Here is a 27,870-nt window from a genome sequence, read left to right on the forward strand (position 1 = left end):
CTATCAAAAGAAGCATTACATTAATCCTCTACAAAACAGCAAGTCCTCTTAAATGCAGAGAAATCTATCCAGTGCCATACTATGAAAAAATTTTTTATGTTACCTTTCCTTGATGGTTAGGCATGCTAATAGATGAAATTTGGTGGAGGGCTTCAATCAGAAACACCAGAGGAAAAAGAAAAAGACTTGCAACATCATAATTGAAGTTAGGTCAGCAAAGGAAAAATCCAACATCCTGAGACAAATGTAATTTGCTACATTACCTAGGCAAAGCTGAAACTCCTAGGCTCAGATGATCCTGTCACCACAGCCTTTTGAGTAGTTGTGACTGTAGCTGTATTCTAGCTTACTTGGCAGAAGAGTATTTGTTTGACTGGGTGTCTGGTTTATTTGAGATAAGATAGATTGGTTTGGCCCAGACTGGCCTTGAACTTACAGCAGTCCTCCTGCCTTAGCCTCTCAGTCCATGCACCATCCCCTTGCTAAAACTGATTCTTAGAAGTAAGCTTTCTGAGTTGACAAATGTAAACGTTTTCAGAGTTCTTGATATATCTTCCTTAGTTGCAGTAGACATTCCTCAGCATTTGTAAGACTTCCCATTTATTTCATTGCACTATCATCAGGATTGAATACTCCTTTGGTGTTTACTTTTTGAAATTTTCAAATTTGATGGCAAAATGAATATCCTCTAAATCATCTCAGGAAAAGGTGGACATAAAAGATACTTATACACTCAAGTGACTGTTGAAAAGCAATATGTCCTTCCAGTCTCCATCTGAGCCCCAGAGCTAAGGCTGTCCCAAGCCCTCGGTACACAAATCCTCCCCTGAGAGAGCTGATCTCCCAGGAGTGCACTCACTCCTAAGCCTACAGTTGAGACCACCACTTTCGCTCCAATATTTGTCCAAAGATGGGCCCAACAGGAGCTCACAGGGCACAGGAGCAGCCAGGGACAGGATCCTTCCGGTCTCCATCTGTGCCCTGGAGCTAAGGCTGTCTCACAGCCCTCTGGACCCAAACCTGCAGGGAGAGAGCTGGTCTCCCAGGAGTGCTCTGACTCCTAAGATCACAGGCTCACAGGCCCACAGGAGGGACAAACTCCAGTCAGAACGAGCAAGGGCATCTAATATCAGAGGTAATCAGATGACAAGAGGCAAGGGCAAGAGCCTAAGCAAAATCAAACGAAGTTTATTTGTCATCATCAGAACCCAGTTCTTCCAACATAGCAAGCTCTGGATACCCCAACACACTGGAGAAAGCAAAATTTGGCTTTAAAATCACATCTGACGTCAATGATAGAGGACTTTAAGAAGGGAATGAATAAGGCCCTTAAAGAAATACAGGACAAGAGTTTTTAGAATAGCAAGAGAAAGTTGCTTCAAGCAGAACACAGAGAGAGTATAATCTAGAAAGCTGTCTTACAGCAGAGCATTGGCATTCAGCTTGGACCCACAATTTAATTTCCAGTTGTTTCACTGCTCCAAGATACCACTTCCTCAGAACCCCTGTCCAAACTGAGGCTAGTCCTTGGTGTTATCATTAATTGTCTATATTTCCTCAGAGAGGGATGAGCATGATGAAACCCTCCCTCCCCACAATATTATGTGAATGGCAACAGTCATGTGAAGGCAGCCACTGCTGAGGTGAATCCCAGGAGTGACAGCCATACTGTATGACTACTGAATTTTCGGTGTTTCTAGATTATTCTTAATTGATGTGATAGTGTGTTGGAGATTAAAATATTGATATATTAATAAAATGATATAGTCATGACTATATCTAGTATACCTTGTATATTCATAGAAATAAAGTTCTACCTAAATCCTTTATTAAAAAAAAGAAAGGGTTGGGGATTTAGCTCAGTGGTAAAGCGCTTGCCTAGGAAGCGCAAGGCCCTGGGTTCGGTCCCCAGCTCCGGAAAAAAAAAAAAAAAAGAAATACAGGACAACACAGGTAAACAAGTAGAAGCCCAATATCTCGAATTGACACTTCTGAGTGTAATAGCCCTCTCTCCTTAGATTACAGTAGCAATATAGGGATTCTGAAAACATTAGAGTATAGTTGTTGCATTGTAGAACTCCAGAAATAACCATAGGATAAGCTTGAGGACCAAAACAACCCATCGTGATTTGTATTTTTGCTAAAATTCCATCACTTGATTGGTATAAATCAAACCAGTTTAATTCTCTAGGGTCAATATCAATTCAGAGCTAGGATATAGTAAGTCTTAAAAAGTCAGGTTATTTCCTTACCTTTAATGTTAACCTGGGAAAAGGCCATGCATCTTTAGGGGATCAACAATAAAACTTTCAGTATAGTTTCAAGATTCTTCCTGAAGGGGACCTGGCTCTTTCATTCAAAGGATCTGAGGCTAAATATTTTTTCCTTTTATTGGATTTTTTAAATTCACATTTTAAACGTTATCCCCCTTCCCAGTTTCCCCTCTAGAAACCTGCTATCCCAAACCCTTCCCCGTGCTTCTATGAGTGTGCTCCCTTACTCACCCACTCCCTCCCACCTCCCTGCTTTGACATTCACCTACACTGGGGCATTAAACCTTCACAGGACCAAAGGCCTCTCTACCCATTGATTCCTGACAAGGCCAGCCTCTTCTACATATTCGAATGGAGCTATAGGTCCATTCCTCTGTACACTTGGGATGGTGGTTTAGTCCCTGGGAGCTCTGGGGCGGGGGAGTCTGGTTGGCTGATATTGTTCTTCTGATGGGGTTACAAACCCCTTCAGCTACTTCAGTCCTTTCTCTCACTCCTACATTGGGGAACCTGTTCTCAAGTCAATGGTTGGCTGCAAACATCTGCCTATTATGTATTTGTCAGGTTCTGGCAGAGCCTCTCAGGAGACAGCTGTATCAGGCTCCTGTCAGCAAGCACTTCTTGGCATCAGCAATAGTGACTAGATTTGATGGCTGTATATGGGATGGATCCCCATATGGAGCAGTCTCTGGATGGCCTTTCCTTCAGTCTCTGCTCCATATTTTGTCTCCATATCTCCTTCTATGAATATGTTTGTTTCCCCATTTAAGAAGGTCTGAAACATCCATACTTAGGTCTTACTTCTTCTTGAGCTTCATGTGGTTTGTGTAATTATTGGGTAATTCAAGCTTTGGGGCTAAGATCCACTTATTGGTGAATGCATACCATTGGGTTGCCTCGCTCAAGATGATATTTTCTAGTTCAATCCATTTGCCTACGGATTTGATGAAGTCATTGTTTTTGATAGCTGAATAGTACTCCATTGTGTAGATGTACCACATTTTCTGTATCCATTCCTCTGTTGAAGGGCATCTGGGTTCTTAACAGCTTCTGGCTATTATAAATAAGGCTGCTATGAACATAGTGGAGCATGTGTACTTGGTGTATGTAAGAGCATCATTTGGGTATATGCCCAAGAGAGGTATAGCTGGGTCCTCAGGTAGTGCAATGTCCAATTTTCTGAGGAACCTCCAGACTGATTTCTAGAGTGGATGTTCCAACTCACCAACAATGGAGGAGTGTTCCTTTTCTCCACATCCTTACCAGCATCTGCTGTCACCTGAGTTTTTTATCTTAGCCATTGTCTTAGTTGTCTTAGTATTGCTGTAAACAGACACTATGACCAAAGTAAGTTTTATAATTGACATTTAATTAGGGCTGGCTTACAGGTTTAGAGGTTTAGTCCATTATCATCAAGGAGGGAGCATGGCAGCATCCAGGCAGGCATGGTGCAGGAGGAGCTGAGAGTTCTAAATCTTTATCCAAAGGAAGCCAAGAACAGAATGAGCTTCCTCAGGCAGCTAGGAAGAGGGTCTCCAAGCCTGTGCCCACAGTACACACTTTCTCCAACAAAGCCACACCTTCTAATACTGACTCTTCCTGGGTCAAGCATATGCAAAGCAGCACAGCCATTCAGACTAGTGTGATGTGTTTTGATTTCCATTTCCCTGATGACTTAGGATGTTGAACATTTCTTTACGTACTTCTCAACCATTCAGTATTCCTCAGCTGAGAATTCTTTGTTTAGCATGGTACCCAATTTTTTTTTGGTTCTTTTTTTCGGAGCTGGGGACTGAACCCAGGGCCTTGCGCTTCCTAGGTAAGCGCTCTACCACTGAGCTAAATCCCCAGCCCCGGTACCCCATTTTTAATAGGTTTATTTGATTCTCTAGAATCTAACTTCTTGAGTTCTCTGTTTATTTTGGATATTAGCCCACTGTTGGATGTAGGATTGGTAAAGATCTTTTCCCAATCTGTAGGTTGCCATTTTGTCCTAATGACAGTGTCCTTTGCCTTACAGAAGCTTTGCAGTTTTATGAGGTCTCCTTTGTCGATTCACGATCTTAGTGCATAAGCCATTGGTGATTTGTTCAGGAAAATTACCCCTGTGCCCATGTGTTCGAGACTCTCCTCCACTTTTTCTTCTCAGTTTGAGTGTATCTAGTTTTATGTAGAGGTCCTTGATCCACTTGGACTTAAGCTTTGTGCAGGGTGATAAGCATGATTGATCTGCATTCTTCTACATGCTGACCTCCATTTAGCACCATTTGCTGAAAATGCTATCTTTTTTCCATTGGATGGAAATCAAGTGACCATAGGTGTGTGGGTTCATTTCTGGGTCTTCAATTCTATTACACTGATCTATTTGTCTGTCTCTGTACCAATTCAATACAGATTTTATCACTATTGCTCTGTAATACTGCTTGAATTCAGAGATAGTGATTCCCCTAGAAAGTCTTCTATTGTTGAGGATAGTTTTCGATAGCCAGGGTTATTTGTTATCCCAAATGAATTTGCAAATTGCTCTTTCCAACTCTATGAAGAAATGAGTTGGAATTTTGATGGGGATTGAATTTAATCTGTAGTTTGCTTTTGGCAAAATGGCCATTTTTACTATACTAATCCTGCCAATCCATGAGCATGGGAGGTCCTTCCTTTTTCTGATATCTTTTTCAATTTCTTTCTTCAGAGACTTTAGTTCTTGTCATACAGATCTTTCACTTGCTTGGTTAGTGTCACACCCATGTATTTTATTGTGACTACTGTGAAGGGTATAGTTTCCCTCATTTCTTTCTCAGCCTGTTTATCCTTGGAGTAGAGGAAGGCTACAGATTTGTTTGAGTTAATTTTTTATCCAGCCACTTTGCTGAAGTTGTTTATCAGCTGTAGGACTTCTATGGTGGAATTTTGGGGGTCACTTAAGTATACTATCATATCATCTGCACTTCTTTCCAATTTGAATTCCTTTCACCTCTTTTTGTTGTCTAATTGCTCTGGCTATGACTTCAAGTTCTATATTGAATAAGTAGGGAGAGAGTGGGCAGCCTTGACTAGCCCCAGATTTGAGTAGGATTGATTCAAGTTTCCCTCCATTTAGCTTGATGTTGGCTACTGGTTTGCCATATATTGTTTTTACTATGTTTAGGTATGGACCTTGAATTCCTGATCTTTCCAAGACTTTTATAATGAAGGGGTATTGAATTTTGTGAAATGATTTCTTTTTTTTTTTATTAACTTGAGTATTTCTTCTATACATTTCAAGTGTTATTCCCTTTCCCGGTTTCCGGGCAAACATCCCCCCCCTCCCCTTCCTTATGGGTGTTCCCCTCCCAACCCTCCCCCCATTGCCGCCCTCCCCCCATAGTCTAGTTCACTGGGGGTTCAGTCTTAGCAGGACCCAGGGCTTCCCCTTCCACTGGTGCTCTTACTAGGATATTCATTGCTACCTATGGGGTCAGAGTCCAGGGTCAGTCCATGTATAGTCTTTAGGTAGTGGCTTAGTCCCTGGAAGCTCTGGTTGCTTGACATTGTTGTACTTTTTGGGGTCTCGAGCCCCTTCAAGCTCTTCCAGTTCTTTCTCTGATTCCTTCAACGGGGGACCTATTCTCAGTTCAGTGGTTTGCTGCTGGCATTCGCCTCTGTATTTGCTGTATTCTGGCTGTGTCTCTCAGGAGCGATCTACATCCGGCTCCTGTCGGCCTGCACTTCTTTGCTTCATCCATCTTGTCTAATTGGGTGGCTGTATATGTATGGGCCACATGTGGGGCAGGCTCTGAATGGGTGTTCCTTCAGTCTCTGTTTTAATCTTTGCCTCTCCCTTCCCTGCCAAGGGTATTCTTTTTCCTCATTTAAAGAAGGAGTGAAGCATTCACATTTTGATCATCCGTCTTGAGTTTCGTTTGTTCTAGGGATCTAGGGTAATTCAAGCATTTGGGCTAATAGCCACTTATCAATGAGTGCATACCATGTATGTCTTTCTGTGATTGGGTTAGCTCACTCAGGATGATGTTTTCCAGTTCCAACCATTTGCCTACGAATTTCATAAACTCATTGTTTTTGATAGCTGAGTAGTATTCCATTGTGTAGATGTACCACATTTTCTGTATCCATTCCTCTGTTGAAGGGCATCTGGGTTCTTTCCAGTTTCTGGCTATTATAAATAAGGCTGCGATGAACATAGTGGAGCACGTGTCTCTTTTATATGTTGAGGCATCTTCTGGGTATATGCCCAAGAGAGGTATAGCTGGATCCTCAGGCAGTTCAATGTCCAATTTTCTGAGGAACCTCCAGACTGATTTCCAGAATGGTTTTACCAGTCTGCAATCCCACCAACAATGGAGGAGTGTTCCTCTTTCTCCACATCCTTGCCAGCATCTGCTGTCACCTGAGTTTTTGATCTTAGCCATTCTCACTGGTATGAGGTGAAATCTCAGGGTTGTTTTGATTTGCATTTCCCTTATGACTAAAGATGTTGAACATTTCTTTAGGTGTTTCTCAGCCATTCGGCATTCCTCAGCTGTGAATTCTTTCTTTAGCTCTGAACCCCATTTTTTAATAGGGTTATTTGTTTCCCTGCGGTCTAACTTCTTGAGTTCTTTGTATATTTTGGATATAAGGCCTCTATCTGTTGTAGGATTGGTAAAGATCTTATCCCAATCTGTTGGTTGCCGTTTTGTCCTAACCACAGTGTCCTTTGCCTTACAGAAGCTTTGCAGTTTTATGAGATCCCATTTGTCGATTCTTGATCTTAGAGCGTAAGCCTTGGTGTTTTGTTCAGGAAATTTTTTCCAGTGCCCATGTGTTCCAGATGCTTCCCTAGTTTTTCTTCTATTAGTTTGAGTGTGTCTGCTTTGATGTGGAGGTCCTTGATCCACTTGGACTTAAGCTTTGTACAGGGTGATAAGCATGGATCGATCTGCATTCTTCTACATGTTGACCTCCAGTTGAACCAGCACCATTTGCTGAAAATGCTATCTTTTTTCCATTGGATGGTTTTGGCTCCTTTGTCAAAAATCAAGTGACCATAGGTGTGTGGGTTCATTTCTGGGTCTTCAGTTCTATTCCATTGGTCTATCTGTCTGTCTCTGTACCAATACCATGCAGTTTTTATCACTATTGCTCTGTAATAGTGCTTGAGTTCAGGGATAGTGATTCCCCCTGAAGTCCTTTCATTGTTGAGGATAGCTTTAGCTATCCTGGGTTTTTTGTTATTCCAGATGAATTTGCAAATTGTTCTGTCTAACTCTTTGAAGAATTGGATTGGTATTTTGATGGGGATTGCATTGAATCTGTAGATTGCTTTTGGTAAAATGGCCATTTTTACTATATTAATCCTGCCAATCCATGAGCATGGGAGATCTTTCCATCTTCTGAGGTCTTCTTCAATTTCCTTCTTCAGTGTCTTGAAGTTCTTATTGTACAGATCTTTTACTTGCTTTGTTAAAGTCACTCCGCGGTACTTTATATTATTTGGGTCTATTATGAAGGGTGTCGTTTCCCTAATTTCTTTCTCGGCTTGTTTCTCTTTTGTATAGAGGAAGGCAACTGATTTATTTGAATTAATTTTATACCCAGCCACTTTGCTGAAGTTGTTTATCAGCTTTAGTAGTTCTCTGGTGGAACTTTTGGGATCACTTAAATATACTATCATATCATCTGCAAATAGTGATATTTTGACTTCTTCTTTTCCGATCTGTATCCCCTTGACATCCTTTTGTTGTCTGATTGCTCTGGCTAGAACTTCAAGAACTATATTGAATAAGTAGGGAGAGAGTGGGCAGCCTTGTCTAGTCCCTGATTTTAGTGGGATTGCTTCAAGTTTCTCTCCATTTAGTTTAATGTTAGCAACTGGTTTGCTGTATTTGGCTTTTACCATGTTCAGGTATGGGCCTTGAATTCCTATTCTTTCCAGGACTTTTATCATGAAGGGGTGTTGAATTTTGTCAAATGCTTTCTCAGCATCTAATGAAATGATCATGTGGTTTTGTTCTTTCAGTTTGTTTATATAATGGATCACGTTGATGGTTTTCCGTATATTAAACCATCCCTGCATGCCTGGGATGAAGCCTACTTGGTCATGGTGGATGATTGTTTTGATGTGCTCTTGGATTCGGTTTGCCAGAATTTTATTGAGTATTTTTGCATCGATATTCATAAGGGAAATTGGTCTGAAGTTCTCTTTCCTTGTTGTGTCTTTGTGTGGTTTAGGTATAAGAGTAATTGTGGCTTCGTAGAAGGTATTCGGTAGTGATCCATCTGTTTCAATTTTGTGGAATAGTTTGGATAATATTGGTATGAGGTCTTCTATGAAGGTGTGATAGAATTCTGCACTAAACCCGTCTGGACCTGGGCTCTTTTTGGTTGGGAGACCTTTAATGACTGCTTCTATTTCCTTAGGAGTTATGGGGTTGTTTAACTGGTTTATCTGTTCCTGATTTAACTTCGGTACCTGGTATCTGTCTAGGAAATTGTCCATTTCCTGAAGATTTTCAAGTTTTGTTGAATATAGGTTTTTATAGTAAGATCTGATGATTTTTTGAATTTCCTCTGAATCTGTTGTTATGTCTCCCTTTTCATTTCTGATTTTGTTAATTTGGACGCACTCTCTGTGTCCTCTCGTTAGTCTGGCTAAGGGTTTATCTATCTTGTTGATTTTCTCAAAGAACCAACTTTTGGTTCTGTTGATTCTTTCTATGTTCCTTTTTGTTTCTACTTGGTTGATTTCAGCTCTGAGTTTGATTATTTCCTGCCTTCTACTCCTCCTGGGTGTATTTGCTTCTTTTTGTTCTAGAGCTTTTAGGTGTGCTGTCAAGCTGCTGACATATGCTCTTTCCTGTTTCTTTCTGCAGGCACTCAGCGCTATGAGTTTTCCTCTTAGCACAGCTTTCATTGTGTCCCATAAGTTTGGGTATGTTGTACCTTCATTTTCATTAAATTCTAAAAAGTTTTTAATTTCTTTCTTTATTTCTTCCTTGACCAGGTTATCATTGAGTAGAGAATTGTTCAATTTCCACGTATATGTGGGCATTCTTCCCTTATTGTTATTGAAGACCAGTTTTAGGCCGTGGTGGTCCGATAGCACGCATGGGATTATTTCTATCTTTCTGCACCTGTTGAGGCCCGTTTTTTGACCAATTATATGGTCAATTTTGGAGAAAGTACCATGAGGAGCTGAGAAGAAGGTATATCCTTTTGCTTTAGGATAGAATGTTCTATAAATATCCGTTAAGTCCATTTGGCTCATGACTTCTCTTAGTCTGTCGACATCACTGTTTAATTTCTGTTTCCATGATCTGTCCATTGATGAGAGTGGGGTGTTGAAATCTCCCACTATTATTGTGTGAGTTGCAATGTGTGTTTTGAGCTTTAGTAAGGTTTCTTTTACGTATGTAGGTGCCCTTGTATTTGGGGCATAGATATTTAGGATTGAGAGTTCATCTTGGTGGATTTTTCCTTTGATGAATATGAAGTGTCCTTCCTTATCTTTTTTGATGACTTTTAGTTGGAAATTGATTTTATTTGATATTAGAATGGCTACTCCAGCTTGCTTCTTCTGACCATTTGCTTGGAAAGTTGTTTTCCAGCCTTTCACTCTGAGGTAGTGTCTGTCTTTGTCTCTGAGGTGTGTTTCCTGTAGGTAGCAGAATGCAGGGTCCTCATTGCGTATCCAGTTTGTTAATCTATGTCTTTTTATTGGGGAGTTGAGGCCTTTGATATTGAGAGATATTAAGGAATAGTGATTATTGCTTCCCGTTATATTCATATTTGGATGTGAGGTTATGTTTGTGTGCTTTCATTCTCTTTGTTTTGTTGCCAAGACGATTAGTTTCTTGCTTCTTCTAGGGTATAGCTTGCCTCCTTATGTTGGGCTTTCCCATTTATTATCCTTTGTAGTGCTGGATTTGTAGAAAGATATTGTGTAAATTTGGTTTTGTCATGAAATATCTTGGTCTCTCCATCAATGTTAATTGAGAGTTTTGCTGGATACAGTAACCTGGGCTGGCATTTGTGTTCTCTTAGGGTCTGTATGACATCAGTCCAGGATGTTCTGGCCTTCATTGTTTCTGGCGAGAAGTCTGGTGTGATTCTGATAGGTCTGCCTTTATATGTTACTTGAGCTTTTTCCCTTACTGCTTTCAATATTCTTTCTTTATTTTGTGCGTTTGGTGTTTTGACAATTATGTGATGGGAGGTGTTTCTTTTCTGGTCCAATCTATTTGGAATTCTGTAGGCTTCTTGTATGTCTATGGGTATCTCTTTTTGTAGGTTAGGAAGCTTTCGTCTATGATTTTGTTGAAGATATTTACTGGTCCTTTGAGCTGGGAGTCTTCACTCTCTTCTATACCTATTATCCTTAGGTTTGATCTTCTCATTAAGTCCTGGATTTCCTGTATGTTTTGGACCAGTAGCTTTTTCTGCTTTACATTATCTTTGACAGTTGAGTCAATGATTTCTATGGAATCTTCTGCTCCTGAGATTCTCTCTTCCATCTCTTGTATTCTGTTGGTGAAGCTTGTATCTACAGCTCCTTGTCTCTTCTTTTGGTTTTCTATATCCAGGGTTGTTTCCATGTGTTCTTTCTTGATTGCTTCTATTTCCATTTTTAATTCCTTCAACTGTTTGATTGTGTTTTCCTGGAATTCTTTCAGGGATTTTTGCGATTCCTCTCTGTAGGCTTCTACTTGTTCTCTAAGGGAGTTCTTTATGTCTTTCTTGAAGTCCTCCAGCATCATGATCAAATATGATTTTGAAACTAGATCTTGCTTTTCTGGTGTGTTTGGATATTCCGTGTTTGCTTTGGTGGGAGAATTGGGCTCCGATGATGCCATGTAGTCTTGGTTTCTGTTGCTTGGGTTCCTACGCTTGCCTCTCGCCATCAGATTATCTCTAGTGTTACTTTGTTCTGCTATTTCTGACAGTGGCTAGACTGTCCTATAAGCCTGTGTGTCAGGAGTGATGTAGACCCGTTTTCCTCTCTTTCAGTCAGTTATGGGGACAGAGTGTTCTGCTTTCGGGCGTGTAGTTTTTCCTCTCTACAGGTCTTCAGCTGTTCCTGTGGGCCTGTGTCTTGAGTTCACCAGGCAGCTTTCTTGCAGCAGAAAATTTGGTCTTACCTGTGGTCCTGAGGCTCAAGTTCGCTCGTGGGGTGCTGCCCAGGGGCTCTCTGCAGTGGTAGCAACCAGGAAGACCTGTGCCGCCCCTTCCGGGAGCTTCAGTGCACCAGGGTTCCAGATGGTCTTTGGCTTTTTCCTCTGGCGTCCGAGATGTGTGTGCAGGGAGCAGTCTCTTCTGGTTTCCCAGGCTTGTCTGCCTCTCTGAAGGTTTAGCTCTCCCTCCCACGGGATTTGGGTGCAGAGAACTGTTTATCCGGTCTGTTTCTATCAGGTTCCGGTGGTGTCTCAGGCAGGGGTCCTGCCGCTCCTGGGCCCTCCCCCACGGGAGCCCAGAGGCCATATACAGTTTCCTCTTGGGCCAGGGATGTGGGCAGGGGTGAGCAGTGTTGGTGGTCTCTTCCGCTCTGCAGCCTCAGGAGTGCCCACCTGACCAGGCGGTTGGGTCTCTCTCTCACCGGGTCTGGGAGCAGAGAGCTGCTGTGGGCCGGGACCCGCGGGTGTGGGACTTCCAGTAAACACAGAACGTGCCCGGTCCTAGACAAATTCTGCTTCCGTGTGTCCCAAGCTCACCAGGCAGCTTTCTTGCAGCAGAAAATTTGGTCTTACCTGTGGTCCCGAGGCTCAGGTTCGCTCGTGGGGTGCTGCCCAGGGGCTCTCTGCAAGCGGCAGCCGATTATAGGCTTTTGTAATAGGATCTGATGATTCTGTGAATTTCTTCAATGTCTGTTGTTATGTCTCCCTTTTCATTTCTGATTTTGTTAATTTGGATACCGTTTCTGTGCCCTCTGATTAGTCTGGCTAAGGGTTTATCTATCTTGTTGATTTTCTCAAAGAACCAGCTTTTGGTTTGTTAATTCTTGTATAGTTCTTTTTGTTTCTACTTGATTGATTTCAGCTCTGAATTGATTATTTCCTGCCATGTGCTCCTTTGGGTGTATTTGATTCTTTTTTTCTAGAGCTTTCAGGTGTACTGTCAAGCTGCTAGTGTTTGCTTCCTCTCATTCCCTTTTGGAGGCACTCGGAGCTATGAGTTTTCCTCTTCACATTGCTTTCATTGTGTCCCATAGGTTTTGGCATGTTGTGCCTTCATTTCATTACATTCTAAAAAGTCTTTCATTTCTTTATTTCTTCCTTGACCACGTTATCATTGTGTAGAGCATTGTTCAACTTCTATGTATATGTGGGTTTTCTGTCATTTTTGTTGTTATTGAAGACTAGCCTTTGTCCATGCTGATCTGATAGGATGCATGGAATTATTTCTGTCTTCTTGTATCTGTTAAGACCTGTTTTGTGACTGATTATATGATCAGTTTTGAAGAAGGTACCATGAGGTGCTGAGAAGAAGGTATATTCTCTTGTTTTAGGATGAAATGTTCTATAGATATCTGTTAAATCCACTTGCTTCATAGCTTCTGTTAGTTTCTCTATGTCTTTGTTTAGTTTTTTTTTCCATAATCTGTTCATTGATGAGAGAGAGTGGGGTGTTGAAGTCTCCCACTATTATTGTATCAAGTGCAATGTGTGCTTTGAGCTTTAGTAAAGTTTTTTATGAATATGGCTGCCCTTGCATTTAGAACATAAATATTCAGAATTGAGAGTTCATCTTGGTGGCTTTTCCTTTGAGAATTATCAAGTGTCCTGCCTTATCTTTTTTTATAATATTTGGTTGAAAGCTGATTTTATTCTTTATTACAATAGCTACTCCAGCTTGTTTTTTGAGACATTTGCTTGGAAATTGTTTTCGAGCCTTTTACTCTGAGGTAGTGTCTGTCTTTGTCTCTGAGGTGCATTTCCTGTATGCAGCAAAATGCTGGGTCCTCATTACGTATCCAATCAGTTGTTTTATGTCTTCTTATTGGGGAATTGAGTCCATTGATGTTGAGAGATATTAAGGAATAGTGATTTTTGTTTCCTGTTATTTTTGTTGTTAAAGGTGGAATTATGTTTGTGTGTCCCTCTTCTTTTTGTTTCATTGCAAGATTACTTTCTTACTTTTTCTAGGGTGTAGTTTCTCTCCTTGTTTTGGGCTTTTCCATCTATTATCCTTTGTAGGGCTGCATTTGTAGAAAGATATTGTGTATAAATTTGGTTTTGTCATGGAATATCTTGGTTTCTCTATGTATGTTAATTGAGAGTTTTGCTGGATACAGTAACTTGGGCTGGCATTTGTGTTCTCTTAGAGTCTGTATGACATCTTCCCAGGATCTTCTAGCTTTCATAGTCTCTGGTGAGAAGTCTGGTGATATTCTTATAGGTCTGCCTTTATATGTTACTTGACCTTTTTCCCTTACTGCTTTTAATGTTCTTTCTTTGTTTTGTGCATTTGGTGTTTTAACTATTATGTGACGGGAGAAATTTCTTTTCTGGTTCAATCTATTTGGAGTTCTGTAAGCTTTTTTGTATGTTTATGGGCATCTCTTTCTTTAGGTTAGGGAAGTTTTCTTCTATAATTTTGTTGAAGATATTTACTGGCCCTTTAAGTTGGAAATCTTCACACTGATCTATACCTATTATCCTTAGGTTTGATCTTCTCATTGTGTCCTGCATTTCCTGGATGTTTTGGGTTAGGAGCTTTTTGCATTTTACATTATCTTCGAAGATTGTTTTGATGTTTTCTATGGTATCTTCTGCCCCTGAGATTTTCTCTTCGTTCTTTTGTATTCTGTTGGTGATTCTTGCATCTATGACTCCTTATCTCTTTCCTAGGTTTTCTATCTCCAGGGTTGTCTCCCTTTGTGAGTTCTTTGTTGTTTCTATTTCCATTTTTAGATCCAGGATGGTTTTGTTCAATTCCTTTACCTGTTTGGTTGTGTTTTCCTGTAATTCTTTAAGGGATTTTTGTGTTTCCTCTTTAAGGACTTCTATTTGTTTACCTGTGTTGTCCTGTATTTCTTTAAGGGAATTCTTTATGTACTTCTTAAAGTCCTCTATCACCATCATGAGATGTGATTTTACATTCAAATCTTGCTTTTCCGGTGTTTGGATATCCAGTATTTGCTTTGGTGGGAGAACTGAGCTCTGATGATGGTAAATAGCCTTGGTTTCTGTTGCTTATGTTCCTGTGCTTGCCTGTCGCCATCAGGTTATCTCTGGTGTTAGCTTGTCTTGCTGTCTCTGACAGTAGCTTGACCCTCCTGTAAGCCTGTGTGTCAGCACTCTCGGGAGACAGCTCTCTCTCCCGGTGGAATTTGTATACTAAGAGCTGTGGCATAGGGTCAGCTCTGAGCACAATTGGGAACCAGAAGGATTCTGTCCCAGACTGTTCCTTGGTTCTTGTGTCCTAAGATCTCCAGGTGGGTTCCTCTGCAGAATTGATGATCTTACCTGTGCTCTGAGGTGTGTCTGAACTCCTGAGAGACCAGTTCTCTCCTGTCAGGATTCAGGTACAGAGAGCTGTGGCACAGGTTTACTTCCTAGTGCTGTGTATACCTCTTTTAAGTCAAGAAAATGGTTGAGGTGTCATGATCCTCTGTTGCTATGAATCAAGGTAATATTTTTTCCATTTTCTCAAGAACTATTTTCTTATTCAGAATGACCATGAGTTTGGTAGAATTCCTACCTCATTAATTTCTGGATATGCCATGTTTATTTAGCCATTACCAGAGGTATACACTTCAGACTATTAGGATCATTTCTTTGTTTCTGCACACCATTATAAAAAAAATTCATTCACCTGGTTTTTTGGTGAATCAGTGCAGCCACTTGGATTTCATAACTCATGGCTCAAAGTAGACCTATTGTATTTCAGTTATTCAATCAATGACCTGTAACTCCCTTGTTAAAGTCCAGTTGAGCAAGAAAATAAAAACAAGATCTCTTTTTAAAAAAAGAAACGCAATATATATGGCAACTCTTGTAATCCCAGTACTCAGGAAGCTGAGGCAGGAGGATTACCTTGACTGTAAGACCAGCCTAAACTATATAATAAGACTTTTTTAAAAAAATACTATTTTACATTTATTATTTATTTATTTGGGGGGTGCAGTACAGGAGGGTGCATTGTGCCCCAAAGTTCATGTGGAGGTCAAAGGACAACTTGGAGGAATTGGTTCTCTCCTTCTATCATGGGGATGACTTAGGAATCCAGCTCAGATCATCAAGCTTGATAGCAAGTGCCTTTACCCACTGAACCATCCTGCCAGCCCAGCATGTTTTAATTTAACTGGAAGAGTCAAAATGACAGGGATAATAATGTTACCAATGACAATCTAGATTAGGTACCCCTTATATGAAAGGCACAGAATTGACCAGACATATTTCAAATTTGAGGGTTTTTTTTAGACTTTTTAATATTTGCATATCCACAATGAAGTATCTTGGGATAGGACCCAAGTCTAATTATGTCTTCATTTATGTTTTATATATACCTCATAAACATTTCCTAAAGATAATTTTATACAATATTTTACGGTATCTGCATTTTAACTGCAAGCAAACATATGAGACTACAGATTTTAGGTTGCTTTAGACTGAAAGTTTTTCATTTCTTTCCTTTTTTTCTTTGTAGTTTCTTAATATTTTTCTCTGTGATGGTTTTAGATTGAGAAACTGGATGCTCGAGGGATCCAGCTTGCTGCCCTGTTCATGAGTGGGGTCGATACAGCTCTGTTTGCTAATGATGCATGTGGCCAGCCAGTCCCTTGGGAGCACTGCTGCCCCTGGATTTACTTTGATGGCAAGCTGTTCCAGAGCAAACTCATTAAAGCAGGCCGAGAACGAGTATCACTGGTTGAACTCTGTGATGGCCAGGTACCAGTACACACCCGGATATAGCATGGGAACAAATTTATAGACATGGAAGTGGGGCAAGAGCTAAAACATTTGGGCAGTAGGGAACAGAAGTGAGACAGCGTGTCTGACCTAAATTAAATGTAATCAACATGGTTCCCAAAGCCTATAATCCAATATATGTCTATTATAAAAGTATATGTTGGAGAATCATGTTTTTACCCCACTTAAATTTTTTATACCTTTTTCCTTAATGAGAGTATTTCTTCTCCATGGAATTCCCACATACATCGTACTACATGCCCTTCCTGGAACTCTTGGAATTTCATTTCTCCATATTCACAAATACTGCAAGTCACTTTGCTAAGTGATATTTCTGGGGGAATAAGGAGGTAGAAACAGAAGCGAGCAGTAAGGAGATGATAGAGTAGGTTTTACAGTATAACCTTGGGAAAGGTGAAAAGCAGCAAGGGAAAGGAAACCTCACTCAATAGTGTATCTATTTAGTGGGGGGTAAGGGTCTAAAGGGTCTGAAAATCACTCCCTTCCTACCCCCTCTTCTTTATAAATAGCATTGTATTGCAACATGGCCACATTCATTCATTTACATATCTACGACTTTGTTCATGGTAGGGTGGCAGAGAAGAATATTTGTGGCAGACAGTGTGGCCCACAAAGTTTCAGAAGTTTACCAACCTCTGGCACTAGGTATATTCACATAGCCTCAGCAGAGCTAAGGGTCTCTAGTCTTGACTATGAGAGAGGTTAAAAGTCTCTGTAAGCGTCTAGGGGTTTTTCTTTTCTCTGCTACCTGATTTTGTTACCTCTCCCTCAAAAGAATAATCTAACCTATTGTTGGTGTGCAGTCAACCCTTTACTGATGTGCCTATTGTTATATTTGTTTTCCTCATAAGCTGCTGGTCAGAAATAATCTTATGGTATTTTATATTTATCTGAAGAATGGGAACTTTAATGCCAAGCAGGCTTTCTGAGGCTATAATCTAGAAGCATTTCACCCTGGCCTCAATTCCCACAGTGGGAAGAGACTTGTGAGAGTGTGCCCGAGTGCTCAGCACTGTGCATGGAACATGGGGAAAGTTCAATCAATACTAATTCCTGTCCTCATTTGAAGGCTGACCTGGCAAGCAAAGTGGAAAAGATGAGGCAGAGCATCCTTGAAGGCGTCAACATGAATCATCCACCACCTTCTGCTCTGCTTCCTTCACCTACGTTCGTGCCTCCCATGGTGCCATCTCTCTACCCTGTTTCTCTTTATTCCAGAGCCATGGGCTCATTTCCACCTCCCCCTCAAGCAAGGAGTCGAGGCTTTGCAGGTTAGTATCTAAGAATGAGGTGTTCTCTAATGTCCCTCATAATCAACATTACAGCTTACTGCCCATTAGAGTCAACAGTTTCATGTATATCTCACTTCGAATCCCACAGTACTGTATAATAGTTAGACATGTAACTATAAATGGTGTATGCTGTGGGGGAAAGAAGAGTGAAATCGAAGTCCATTCTCAATAGAGGTGGTTGGTTCTCAGTGGTTTGATTCTCATCATCCAAACTCATATGGTCTGGACTGATGAAAAGCCAAGAATCACCTTGTCACTTCATTATTTTGACAGTTATAATTCATATGAACTGGAGTGTACTTGGTGCTAGTTCACTCATTCCTTATAGGCAGTTGCAGGAAGGTGTTTTGGAAAAGAATTGGAAGTACATGTCAATCAGTATTGGAAAATGGCAGTAGCTTGATGTAGCTACATTCAGTATAGGGATAGACCTAATACATTGCCTACCTTCAGCTCTAAAAGCATGGAAAGAAATTTGATCAAAGGATTACATCCTTTTTTTTTATGAGTACACTATAGCTGTCTTCAGACACACCAGAAGATGGCATCAGATCCCATTACAGATGGTTGTGAGCCACCATGTGGTTGCTGGGAATTGAACTCAGGACCTCTGGAAGATCAGTCAGTGCTCTTAACCACTGAGCCATCTCTCCAGCCCCAAGACTACATCTTAGTAGCAAAAATAAGTACATACATACATGTATAAATTATGCTGACAGCCAAGCTTCTGCCCAATAAGGCATAGACAGGCATGATTCAGGCAGCTCAAATCTTGATATATTAAATAACCTGCTTCTGGTGAAACAGTTTGTGTGTGTGTGTGTGGTGGTTGGGGGGATCAATCCCAGGACTTTAAACATTCTAGGCTGGCATTCTGGCTGCATGCGTCCCCATCTCTGAAACAGGATAAGCAATAGGGATATTTTAACATGAACTAGCAAGAGTCTCTCATCAGGTACGTTTACCTTTGCTCCTGAATATGTATATTGTGTTTCTCCTCTATTTAAAAATAGTAAATCATGGTTGTGAGGCACTTGGTGTGGACACTAGAAACTGAACTTAGGTCTCCTAGATATACCCATTTATCTTCAGTTAGTATCAGTTTGTGATGTTATGTTTCATCCATACACCAACCCATTTCCTTTTCACTTAAAAGATTTTTAAGCAAATAGTACATGTCAAGTGATTTGCTTCGTATGTATGTAGGTAGTTATCTTCAAAAGATAAGTAGAGTCAACCTTTGGTATCCACATTCTGCATTTGTAGATTCAACAACCACAAAGCAGAAAAGTACAGTGGATATACAGAGGCTTTCTCTTGCCATTCTCTGAGACAATGTAGTGTAACAGCTTTTTACATGTCATTTATACTTTATTAAATACCATAAATAAATAAAAAAATAGTAAATCTGGTGACTGCAGATGGGATGGATCCCCAGGCGGGGCAGTCTCTAGCCTTTCCTTCAGTCTCTGCTCCACTCTTTGTCTCTGTATTTCCTTTGGAGAGGAAAATTTCTAGGTTAATTTTGAGATGACTGGGTAGCTCCAGAGGGGATGGGATGCAGTGGTTGTGGAGGGGTAACTGGTAAGGGGGATGCCATTTGAAATATAAATGAATAAAATGATTAATAAAAAAAGTAAAGCTGGAAGTTAACCTTATTCTTTTAGGGTCCCAAAACACAGCAGTTATATTTAGCTCAAGGGTGGGCTTACATGAGCAGTGTAAGAGACTGCCCCCTCTATAGTCAAGTCTTATAAACCAAGGAGCCAACCATTCCATCCCTTTAAGCTGATTTAACTCATCTCTGATTGTCTCTGTGTTAAAGGTGGAGTTGGGAGGGAGACATGATGAGAAGGATGGGTGAAGATTTAGAGTGAACATGTGGATTCGATCAGAACACATATGCATGGATGAAATTGTTGAAAGAGGAAAAAAGTATTTGGTACTAGAAAAAAGTTTCTATAAAAATTCCTATTGTGTGGCAGGCTATATAGTTGAAAACCATCATTCTCTTCCACTTCACTTATTAAAGTGGATCTAAAGAGAGATCTTCAATCCTCTTCCCTGCATTAACTCCCTTTGTTATTATCACAGTCTTATCAAAGAGAACTGGGGATAAAGAGAATGGGTAGATTGTGGAGTATCTTTCGCTTCACCTCCTGCTCTATCTTACACTCGCCGTTCGCCATTGCTCTTCTTAAATTACCAGGTCTCCATCCAATCCCACCCCAAGGAGGAAAACTGGAAATTGCTGGCATGGTGGTGGGCCAGTGGGCTGGCAGCAGATCTTCGAGAAGCCGAGGATCCTTTGGCATGCAAGTGGTTTCTGTCGGTGGGCCAGGAAAGGGGTATGTACTTGAATGGGTTGGTATGAGCTAGTGTACCTTTAGGAAAATACCCAGCTATTGAACCCTTCTGTTAAGGTAAGATATATTAATCACTTCCATACTTGAAATAAGCTTTAACTTTACTTCATCAAATATGTAACAAATGTTCTGCTTGTTAAAAAGAATTTCCGTGCCAAGGACAGGGAACACAGACTAATTCAGTACAACTGGTAGATGTTTTCAGTAGTAACACTAAAGAGAATCATCGATATTAACACAGAATGAGCAGTTAACCAAGTGAAAATGTAATTTGGGCTTCATGTGTTCTCATGGTCACTTTTCTCCCTCTTGCTAAAGACATGGAAAAGAACAGGCTGGGAGAGGATCCAAAGGTCACAAAAAAGGAAATAAACAAGTAAGTAACTTTCTTGAGATTGTCCCACTGCTTTGACATCTTTTGCCCCTTCTGGCTAAATTCAAGAGATCATGGCAAGCCTGGAAAGTTGATCTGCCTGGGGGCAGTGTTCATATCTTTTCAAGACATTTGATTTCAGTGCTCCCTTCTTGGGGTGGTGGTCAGTAAGCGTTTGTCACCTGGAATTGTTCCCACTGGGCTGCAGAGATTTTTTTTTCTGAATGAGAGGTCGCACAGTAGAAACAAGGCACAATGTCTTGAAGACCTGTGCCTAGTCTAGTTGTACTACATGCAGCCAGAAGGAAATAGAGTGACACCAACAGCTAGACTCTCTAAAGCCTATTTGAGCTTTGAGTGCCCAGCAGGGATGCTTAGAAATCTTGACTTGCCTCATGGGAGATGGAAGCATTGCTATTCTGCTGTGTGTGTGTGTGTGTGTGTGTGTGTGTGTGTGTGTGTGTGTGTGTGTGTGTGTGTGTGTGTATGTGTGTGTATGTGTGTGTATGTGTGTGTATGTGTGTGTATGTGTGTGTGTGTGTGTGTGTGTGTGTGTGTGTGCGCGCGCACGCGCGCATATTCCTAGTGATTGAACCCAGGGCCTTGCACATGCTAGGCAAATGCTTTATCACTGAGCTACACCACCAGCTTTCACCTATTTGTCTGTATATGCACATATGTTCAGGTGTGAAAACATATGTATATGGAGCTCAGAAGTAGGTATCAGTTGTCTTTGTCACTTTCCACCTTCTCTCCTCTCTTCTCCTTTCTTCTCTTCTCCCTCTTTCTCTTTCTTTCTTTGAGACAGGATCTCACTATAAAACCCTAGTTGGCCTAGAACTGTCTATGTAGACAGGGCTGTCCTCATAGAGATCCACCAGCATCTGCCTCCCACCTGCTGGCATTAAAGGTGTGTGCCACCATGCCAAGCTGTCATCAGACATCAATCCAAAATCTACTCTCCTATATACAGCCATACTTCACTTTATCAATAATAAGTCCAACTATTAGCCAGGAATAGTGGTACATACCTTTAATCCCAGCACACAAGGGTCAGAGGCAGGTAGATCTCTGTGAGTTCAGGGCAAGCCTCACTATGTAGTGAGTTCTAGGACAGCCAGAGATACATAGTGAGACCCTCTCTTGAAATAAAAATGATAAACAAAGAAATCGAACTATTTAATGTCCCTTTGGTGTTATTTTAACCATTTTTGATATGAGAGTGGAGAGACAACTTCACTAGTATAAATAAGGATCTGAAAGCTTGATACATTAGAATAGCTGCGACTCATTTAGCCATGTTTGGACATTAACAGGTACAGAGGGGCTGCACTTAAGTGAATAACTACAGATAATGTTTAAAATAGAATTTCAACTCCAAAGGTATACACTTAGCTAATGTTGTAATAGTCTCATGTTGCTTAGATCCAAGTTCTTTCTTTACAAGTCACTCAAATAACAAGGCCAGAAGAGACATTTGAACATTTGTTATTTCTTGCTATTGTTGTTTCATGGAAGGAGTTTAATTTTTAGTTGAATGTTATAAAAATTTCAGCAAATTGCCTGGCTTTAGTGACCTTTAATTCCAGCACTTGGGAGACAGAGGTAGGCACATCTCTGTGAGTTTGAGGCCAGACAGCCAGGGATACCTTGTCTCAAAAGAAAACAGCAATATGTTTTAAAGCTATGTGAGTTGGGTTGTCATTGTATCGTCATTGCTGCTATATTGCAGTTCTTAGGTGAGTATCAGAAGGCCTGACCTGTAGGCTTTCTGCTGTTTCTGAACACTTTCCCAAGCTACCTTGTGAACGTGCTTGGAGAAGCCCAGCCAGTTTGGGATTACCATTTCCACCAAGTATCTCTTATGTTTGACAGGGCTCTTCAGATGGAATTTCCAAATCTGTGGAGCTTCATCCGAGTCGGGCCCGCTCGCAGGTAAATGGAAACAATGGCACATTGATTGTGGAGGAGAAGAGTGATCCGCTTCCGGCTCCACCCCAGTGCGCCTTATCCAGAGACAGTACTGTGTGTAACAGTAGCGATGACCACTGCCTCCCCGTGAAGAATGGAGAGAAGAACCATGTGCAAGAGCAAGAGCTAGAAGCTGTGGCCCAACAGAAAGAGGAGTGATAAGCTGAAGATGGCTGCACTTGTAGGGGGAGGAGAAAACAATACTTTTCTGATTCTAGGCCCAAGTTAGAGGAGGATAGAAATCTTTACCCTACATCAATCCTGGACTTTCAGGAAATATTTATGTATTGTATCCACCTTTTCATCCCTATCTTCTCTGGCTCCAGACTTAGAACCTGGGAGGTTTCTGGTTAATGATGACTAAGCTCCAGTTCTCAAATATACAGCACCAATGTTTTCTTTGTACCTACTGGAAATCTAGTGAGGCAGTAACTGTCAGAAGGCAGGTATCATCACACAAGTCCTAGGGAAAAGTTCTGGCTTTGGTTTTCTGAGTATTTAATATGATAACTCATTTATAAACTTATATGAGAAATATGGGGTTGAAAGATAAGCTGCCTATGGGTTCCTGGTTTTTGTCTTTGAGGTAATGGAACCTTGATACCTAATCAATATCCTCCTTACTCTCTCCCCTAACTCACCTACCCCAGGACTTTATATATCACCTCTAGCTCTGGCCTGACAATCAGATAGGTAGATGTTTTCAGGGAAGTAGACAGCGTTGGTTTGGGTTATTTTATTTTTTATTTTATACACTTTTAAAAAAAAACTACAATGGCCTTTGTACTGGGAGATTCAAGTGAGTCCGAAAAGTACTGGGCAGATTTTTCCTGCCTCCCAACCAGTGCATTGTTTATAAAATAGAAGATATGGTGCAGTTCACCCACTCTCTGCTGCCCACACTTTAAAAGGGTGGGAATCAATGTTATGAAACTGAGTACAAAAGGGACTCAAAGACTTTATGTGTGTGTACATGTGTATAGGTGTGTGTGTGGGTGTATATATGAACATGTGTATCTATATGCATACACATACCCTTTATATAAGAGACAGATCTATTTATCTATACATATTTTATATATATAAATGTGTGTATACAGATATATATACACATACATACATACATGGTAAAGTTCCAGAAGATTTACTGAATTTCCCAGAAATGCTTCCACTGCTATGGAATGGTGGGTTTCAAAAGACCATACTTTAAATCCGAAATCCTTACTAAGTCACAGCCTATCACAATTATGAGAAGATGGGCTACTCTAAATCAGACACAAAGTACTTTCCAGAGCTTGCCTGTTCAGAACAACAAATACTTCACTTTGAACAGAGCCCTCACATCCCATATGGTGAAAACAGGAAGTTGAGATGGGATTGGGAAGAGTTGCACATTTTTTACGAAGGTCTGGAGATAGAAAAGGGATAGGAGGTAATTTCCATTTGAAAAGGCTTTCAGCCAATTTGGAAGAAATGCCTTTTGGAACTCCAGGATCAAATTGGCTTCCGGCAAGAACTAACTGACATGAATCCAAGGAGGGAAAACTAGCATTGGAATGATGGGGTGGGGAGATGTGAGGAACTTTGAGAATTTGATTTTACATGCTTAGATTGTTTCGTTTATTCATTGACATTTTGACTACAGGATCTTTTCATTTGCTTTGCAAGGAAGATGTCAGAGAACTTGGCCAGGGATTTGAGAGGCATTCTATAAAAGAGCCTCAGTCCCTGTGGGGCCAAGATCTGCCCAGGATAAAAAGGCTCTTCCTCCTTGCTGGAGATAATCTTACAAAAACCTTGATTTCCAGTTTCCCTCATTTTGGGCAACCAAAACACAAGGGATGGAAACAAGGCTCATAACCAACTATAACTTATAAACTCATAACCAACTAGTATCTTCATTCAGGAATTGAGGCTTCTGGCCACACACATCTCCTTTTGGACTTTGATATTCTTGCCCAAGAAATATCATTTCTATAAGAATATAACTGACTAGACTCCTAGCAGGGTCCTCTATTTTTGGGAAAAAACATGCAACTTAACTTACAATAGATCCTTCGTGATTTTTTTCCAGACAACCAGAAGGCTATGTTTGCTGTCTGCCCATTTGTCTCAAGAAACTAAAACGTCTTGGGCTGTTTAATCCAAGTCCAACCCAGTTTAAGAGAACTCACAATTTTCAGGGTACAGGAACCCTGGTATGCCTTGTCCCTTGCCCAGACTTTTCTTACATAAGCCTAATAAAGGTGGCAAGAGTATGTCCCATGCCATATATAAGAAGAATAAGAAGAAAAAGTATACAACACTTCCTCTTTGAAACGAGCTCCCCTGATTTGGTTCCCTTTCTGATCTTGGACCTACTCATCCTTTTGCAATACCTTGAAGGTTAGGACTTTTATATCCAGTAAGGGAAAGAATTCATAGAAAATATAGATGGCTTAGAATCACCTTCTGAGCTACAGAAGGGTTCATCCTTTGAAGCTCTAAAAGTAACCAGAATCACTGAGTGAATGGTTAGATATATGGACAAATATTGAATAGGAAGTGCTTGGAGTTAAATGTTAGAGTATCTTCAGTTGCTGTTTCTGTGCATTGTGAGTCTATCTGATGCAGTCAGATGACAGTATTGTTAACTCTTATATCCTTCTCACAACAGGAAGATTTATTTTGTAGCCATTCACTGTGAGAGGTAAAAATGCTGCTTTGACAGAAATGATTCCAGTTTGCCAAAAGACTTGCTTTTCCCCCTTCCAGAGACCTCTGCTTCTCCCTAGCCTGGCCCAGGATGAAACAAGTGGCTTACGTCCAACTTTCAGTTTTGATTTGATTGAGCATTTGGGGTTTGGGAGGTTACAAGAAAAACTATAAAGACTTCTGGGCTGGGGATTTAGCTCAGTGGTAGAGCACTTGCCTAGCAAGCACAAGGCCCTGGGTTCGGTCCCCAGCTCCGAAAAAAAGAAAAAAGAAAAAAAAAGACTTCTGTTCCTATATTCAGTGTACCTACCAAAACATACAATTTAAAAGCCAGGGAAGCTAAAGTTCATTACTGAGAAATGGACTTTTTCTAATTGGAAGACAAATTGGGGGCCTTTGCTGTACCCCTTTGAGGTTCCATTTCTTATTCTCACTGGCTGTTCTTGGACAAAGTCATCTTGGAATCCCCAGAAATGACGGCTTTACCTTGTAGGGACACAGCAAAAATAAAACCAGAACCCTAAACTGGTTTTGTGCAGCCACTGAATGCTAAAGTCTTGCAGTTCTTCTGCCTTTGTGTCTTTGGGTCAGCCTGTGACGCCTACCTTTTTACATGACTGGTCCTGACAGACTTCTATTTGTTTTAATCATTCTCACTGTACATAGGTAGGTCTTCAGGCATTTTGCAGCCCCCCAAAATGGCACATTCTTTGACTAGGGACATTTGATTTTTGTCTCCATCTGGATTTTCTGACATTGTTGGCCAAAGTACCCTAATACTTTCATCACTAAGGTAAAAAAAAAAAAAAAAACCAGACAAGTATTGGGGGGGAGGAGATGCAAAAAATGCTTATGTAGGATAGAAAGAATAAGAGTAGCCCTTTGGGTATGATGATTCAGTCCTTTGAAACCTTAGAAGGCCCCTATGGGTATACAGTGCCACCCTTTGAGCCTCTAACCACCCCCACCCGTTGAAATGACAGTACAAGTAGACCACAGTAAAGTAGTTAGTCTAATTCTACTAAAGGTTTAATCATTATTCTTCTTCACTTTCAGATGCATAGTTCCTAAATATTCTTGGGGTTTTGGGGATAAGTTTTCACTCTTTCATTGTGTGTCCCCTCAGTTCTCTCCTTTCCATCTCTCCGGCTTCTTCTTTTTTAATGTTCTCTTTTCGTATCAATGTAGTCTGCTGGTACAGATAGCTCAGTGCGCCTATTCCCCTTTTCTTGCTGATTATCTTCAATATTGTCTGAGGATATTTTGATGTTCTAAGAAAAATGTCACTTTTTACAAAAATCATCTTTTCTAAGTTAAAAGCAAGCGAAAACATCCCCAATGCTGGGGTGCCCATTTCAGCTTTTGACATTGTCCCTGTACTTTTATAGATGACTTTTGTCCGTGTTCGTAGTAAATAATGGCTAGTGAATTTTCATGTAAATGAAGCAAGTTAAATATTTCAGATTTTATTAATCTCTCATAACCCTGCCAGATCTGATGAATTCATTTTAATTACTTCCCAGAAGGGATTTTCCTCCTGCCTTTTATTTTATTCTATTTTTAGACTAACGTACTAGATTAAAAAAAAAAACAAAAAACAAAAAAACGACAAAAAAAAAACTTTAACTGCAACGAGTCAGTGATTTTTTAGTGCTCCCTGATAAATGATGTTATTGACAAAAGTAAGAAATTCTTTTGTTGTTGTTTTTTTTTTCCTGTGCTCTTGACAGTGTGTTAGTGGATGGATAATACGTATTTCTCTTTGCCACTCCCAGATTCCAAGTTCCCTGCCTTTTGGCCCACCTCACCACAAAAGCTCCATAGTTTATTAATGTAAGTTTGAGTGGATGCTTCTTGGGGGAAACTGCAGGACTTAATGGAAATGTCTCAGAAAGGAATGAGAATGTCTCAGGAGTTCTGTGATGGAATTTGATCTGTTGTTCTGTTAATGCTGATGGAAAGAAACTTACAGCGCTTAATAAAAGTCTATTCTTTTAGTTTAAAAAATGCAAAATGATTCTGAGTGTGTGAAGTTTGATTTCTTCTTCTATCTCTGGTCCCTTTCTGCAAATGGAGAGTAATATAGAAGCATTACACAGAGATTTAAGAGTCCGTAGAGTGTCAAGGCAGGAGCTCCCATGTGTGAAGAGCACTTCCTGGATAACTTATTTATTTTGATGTCCCCAAAGCACCTTTGACTCAGCACTTTCCAAACTGAACCCACCCATCCTTCTGAAGCCCTTTCATCTCCAAACTAGACTGTGGGATATTAATCTAGACTCACAGCTTTCCCTTGTTTTCCAATTTTAATTTGTGACAAAATCTATTGGTAATCCTCAGCTACATCACTCATCATTCCTGTCCTCAGTCCTGTGACTTAGTCCAGCTTTCATCATATGTCATCCACACTGTTGCAACTGCTCCTCATTCTTCCTCCTAACCAGATAATTGTAAGCATTTATTTTGTGTCTAAGCAAATTACCTTTTCTGCTTTAAAGGGCCTATATACTTTTTAAGTTCGTAAAGGGTTCTATGGCAGTAGAAAGTTAAGCTCCATTCCTTTAATCTACCATGCTAAGGAATATTCCAGATTAATATATCCTGGGATGGGTGAGATGGTCCAATGGATAAGAACGCTTGTTGTTCTTGCAGAAGACCTGAGTTTGGTTCTCAGCACCCACATGTTGGTTCATAACCATCTGTGACTCCAGTGCCAGTGGATCAGAGTCCTTCTCCTGACTTCCTAAGGCACCACAAAGCATACATGTGGTGCACAAGATATGCAAGAAGGCAAGACACAAAATAAATAAATCTAAAAAGATAATAAAAACAAAAAAATCCATCTAACACACTGTATAAAAACTTCCATGGCTCCTTCATTATCTGGCTGACCCTTGAGTACTTTTCTAGCCCTGTTTACTTTCTCCCCTATTCCATTCTGGTGCGAATAAAGTTTATTCCCCATCGATTAAGCTGTTAATAGCTACCCGTTGTATC

General features: G+C 40.5%; 1 protein-coding gene across 4 annotated transcripts in view; it reads left to right on the plus strand.

Annotated features, from left to right (window-relative positions):
* The window catches only part of Fam120c (family with sequence similarity 120 member C), a 156,971-nt gene extending 130,084 nt beyond the window's left edge, over positions 1–26,887 (plus strand). Inside the window, exons 12-16 of one of the 4 annotated variants that reach the window (XM_039100523.2) lie at positions 15,926–16,135; positions 17,247–17,448; positions 19,679–19,817; positions 20,154–20,211; positions 22,084–26,887. In XM_039100523.2, the coding sequence (XP_038956451.1) occupies positions 15,926–16,135; positions 17,247–17,448; positions 19,679–19,817; positions 20,154–20,211; positions 22,084–22,338 (864 nt within the window). In that variant the 3' untranslated portion in view covers positions 22,339–26,887. The remainder of the gene's footprint in view (positions 1–15,925; positions 16,136–17,246; positions 17,449–19,678; positions 19,818–20,153; positions 20,212–22,083) is intronic. The other 3 variants (NM_001427708.1, XM_063280060.1, XM_063280063.1) reach the window with 3 other exon arrangements.
* Positions 26,888–27,870: the final 983 nt, after the last annotated feature.

This window comes from Rattus norvegicus, chromosome X (genome assembly GCF_036323735.1).
Source record: "Rattus norvegicus strain BN/NHsdMcwi chromosome X, GRCr8, whole genome shotgun sequence".
Taxonomy (NCBI): Eukaryota; Metazoa; Chordata; class Mammalia; order Rodentia; family Muridae; genus Rattus; species Rattus norvegicus.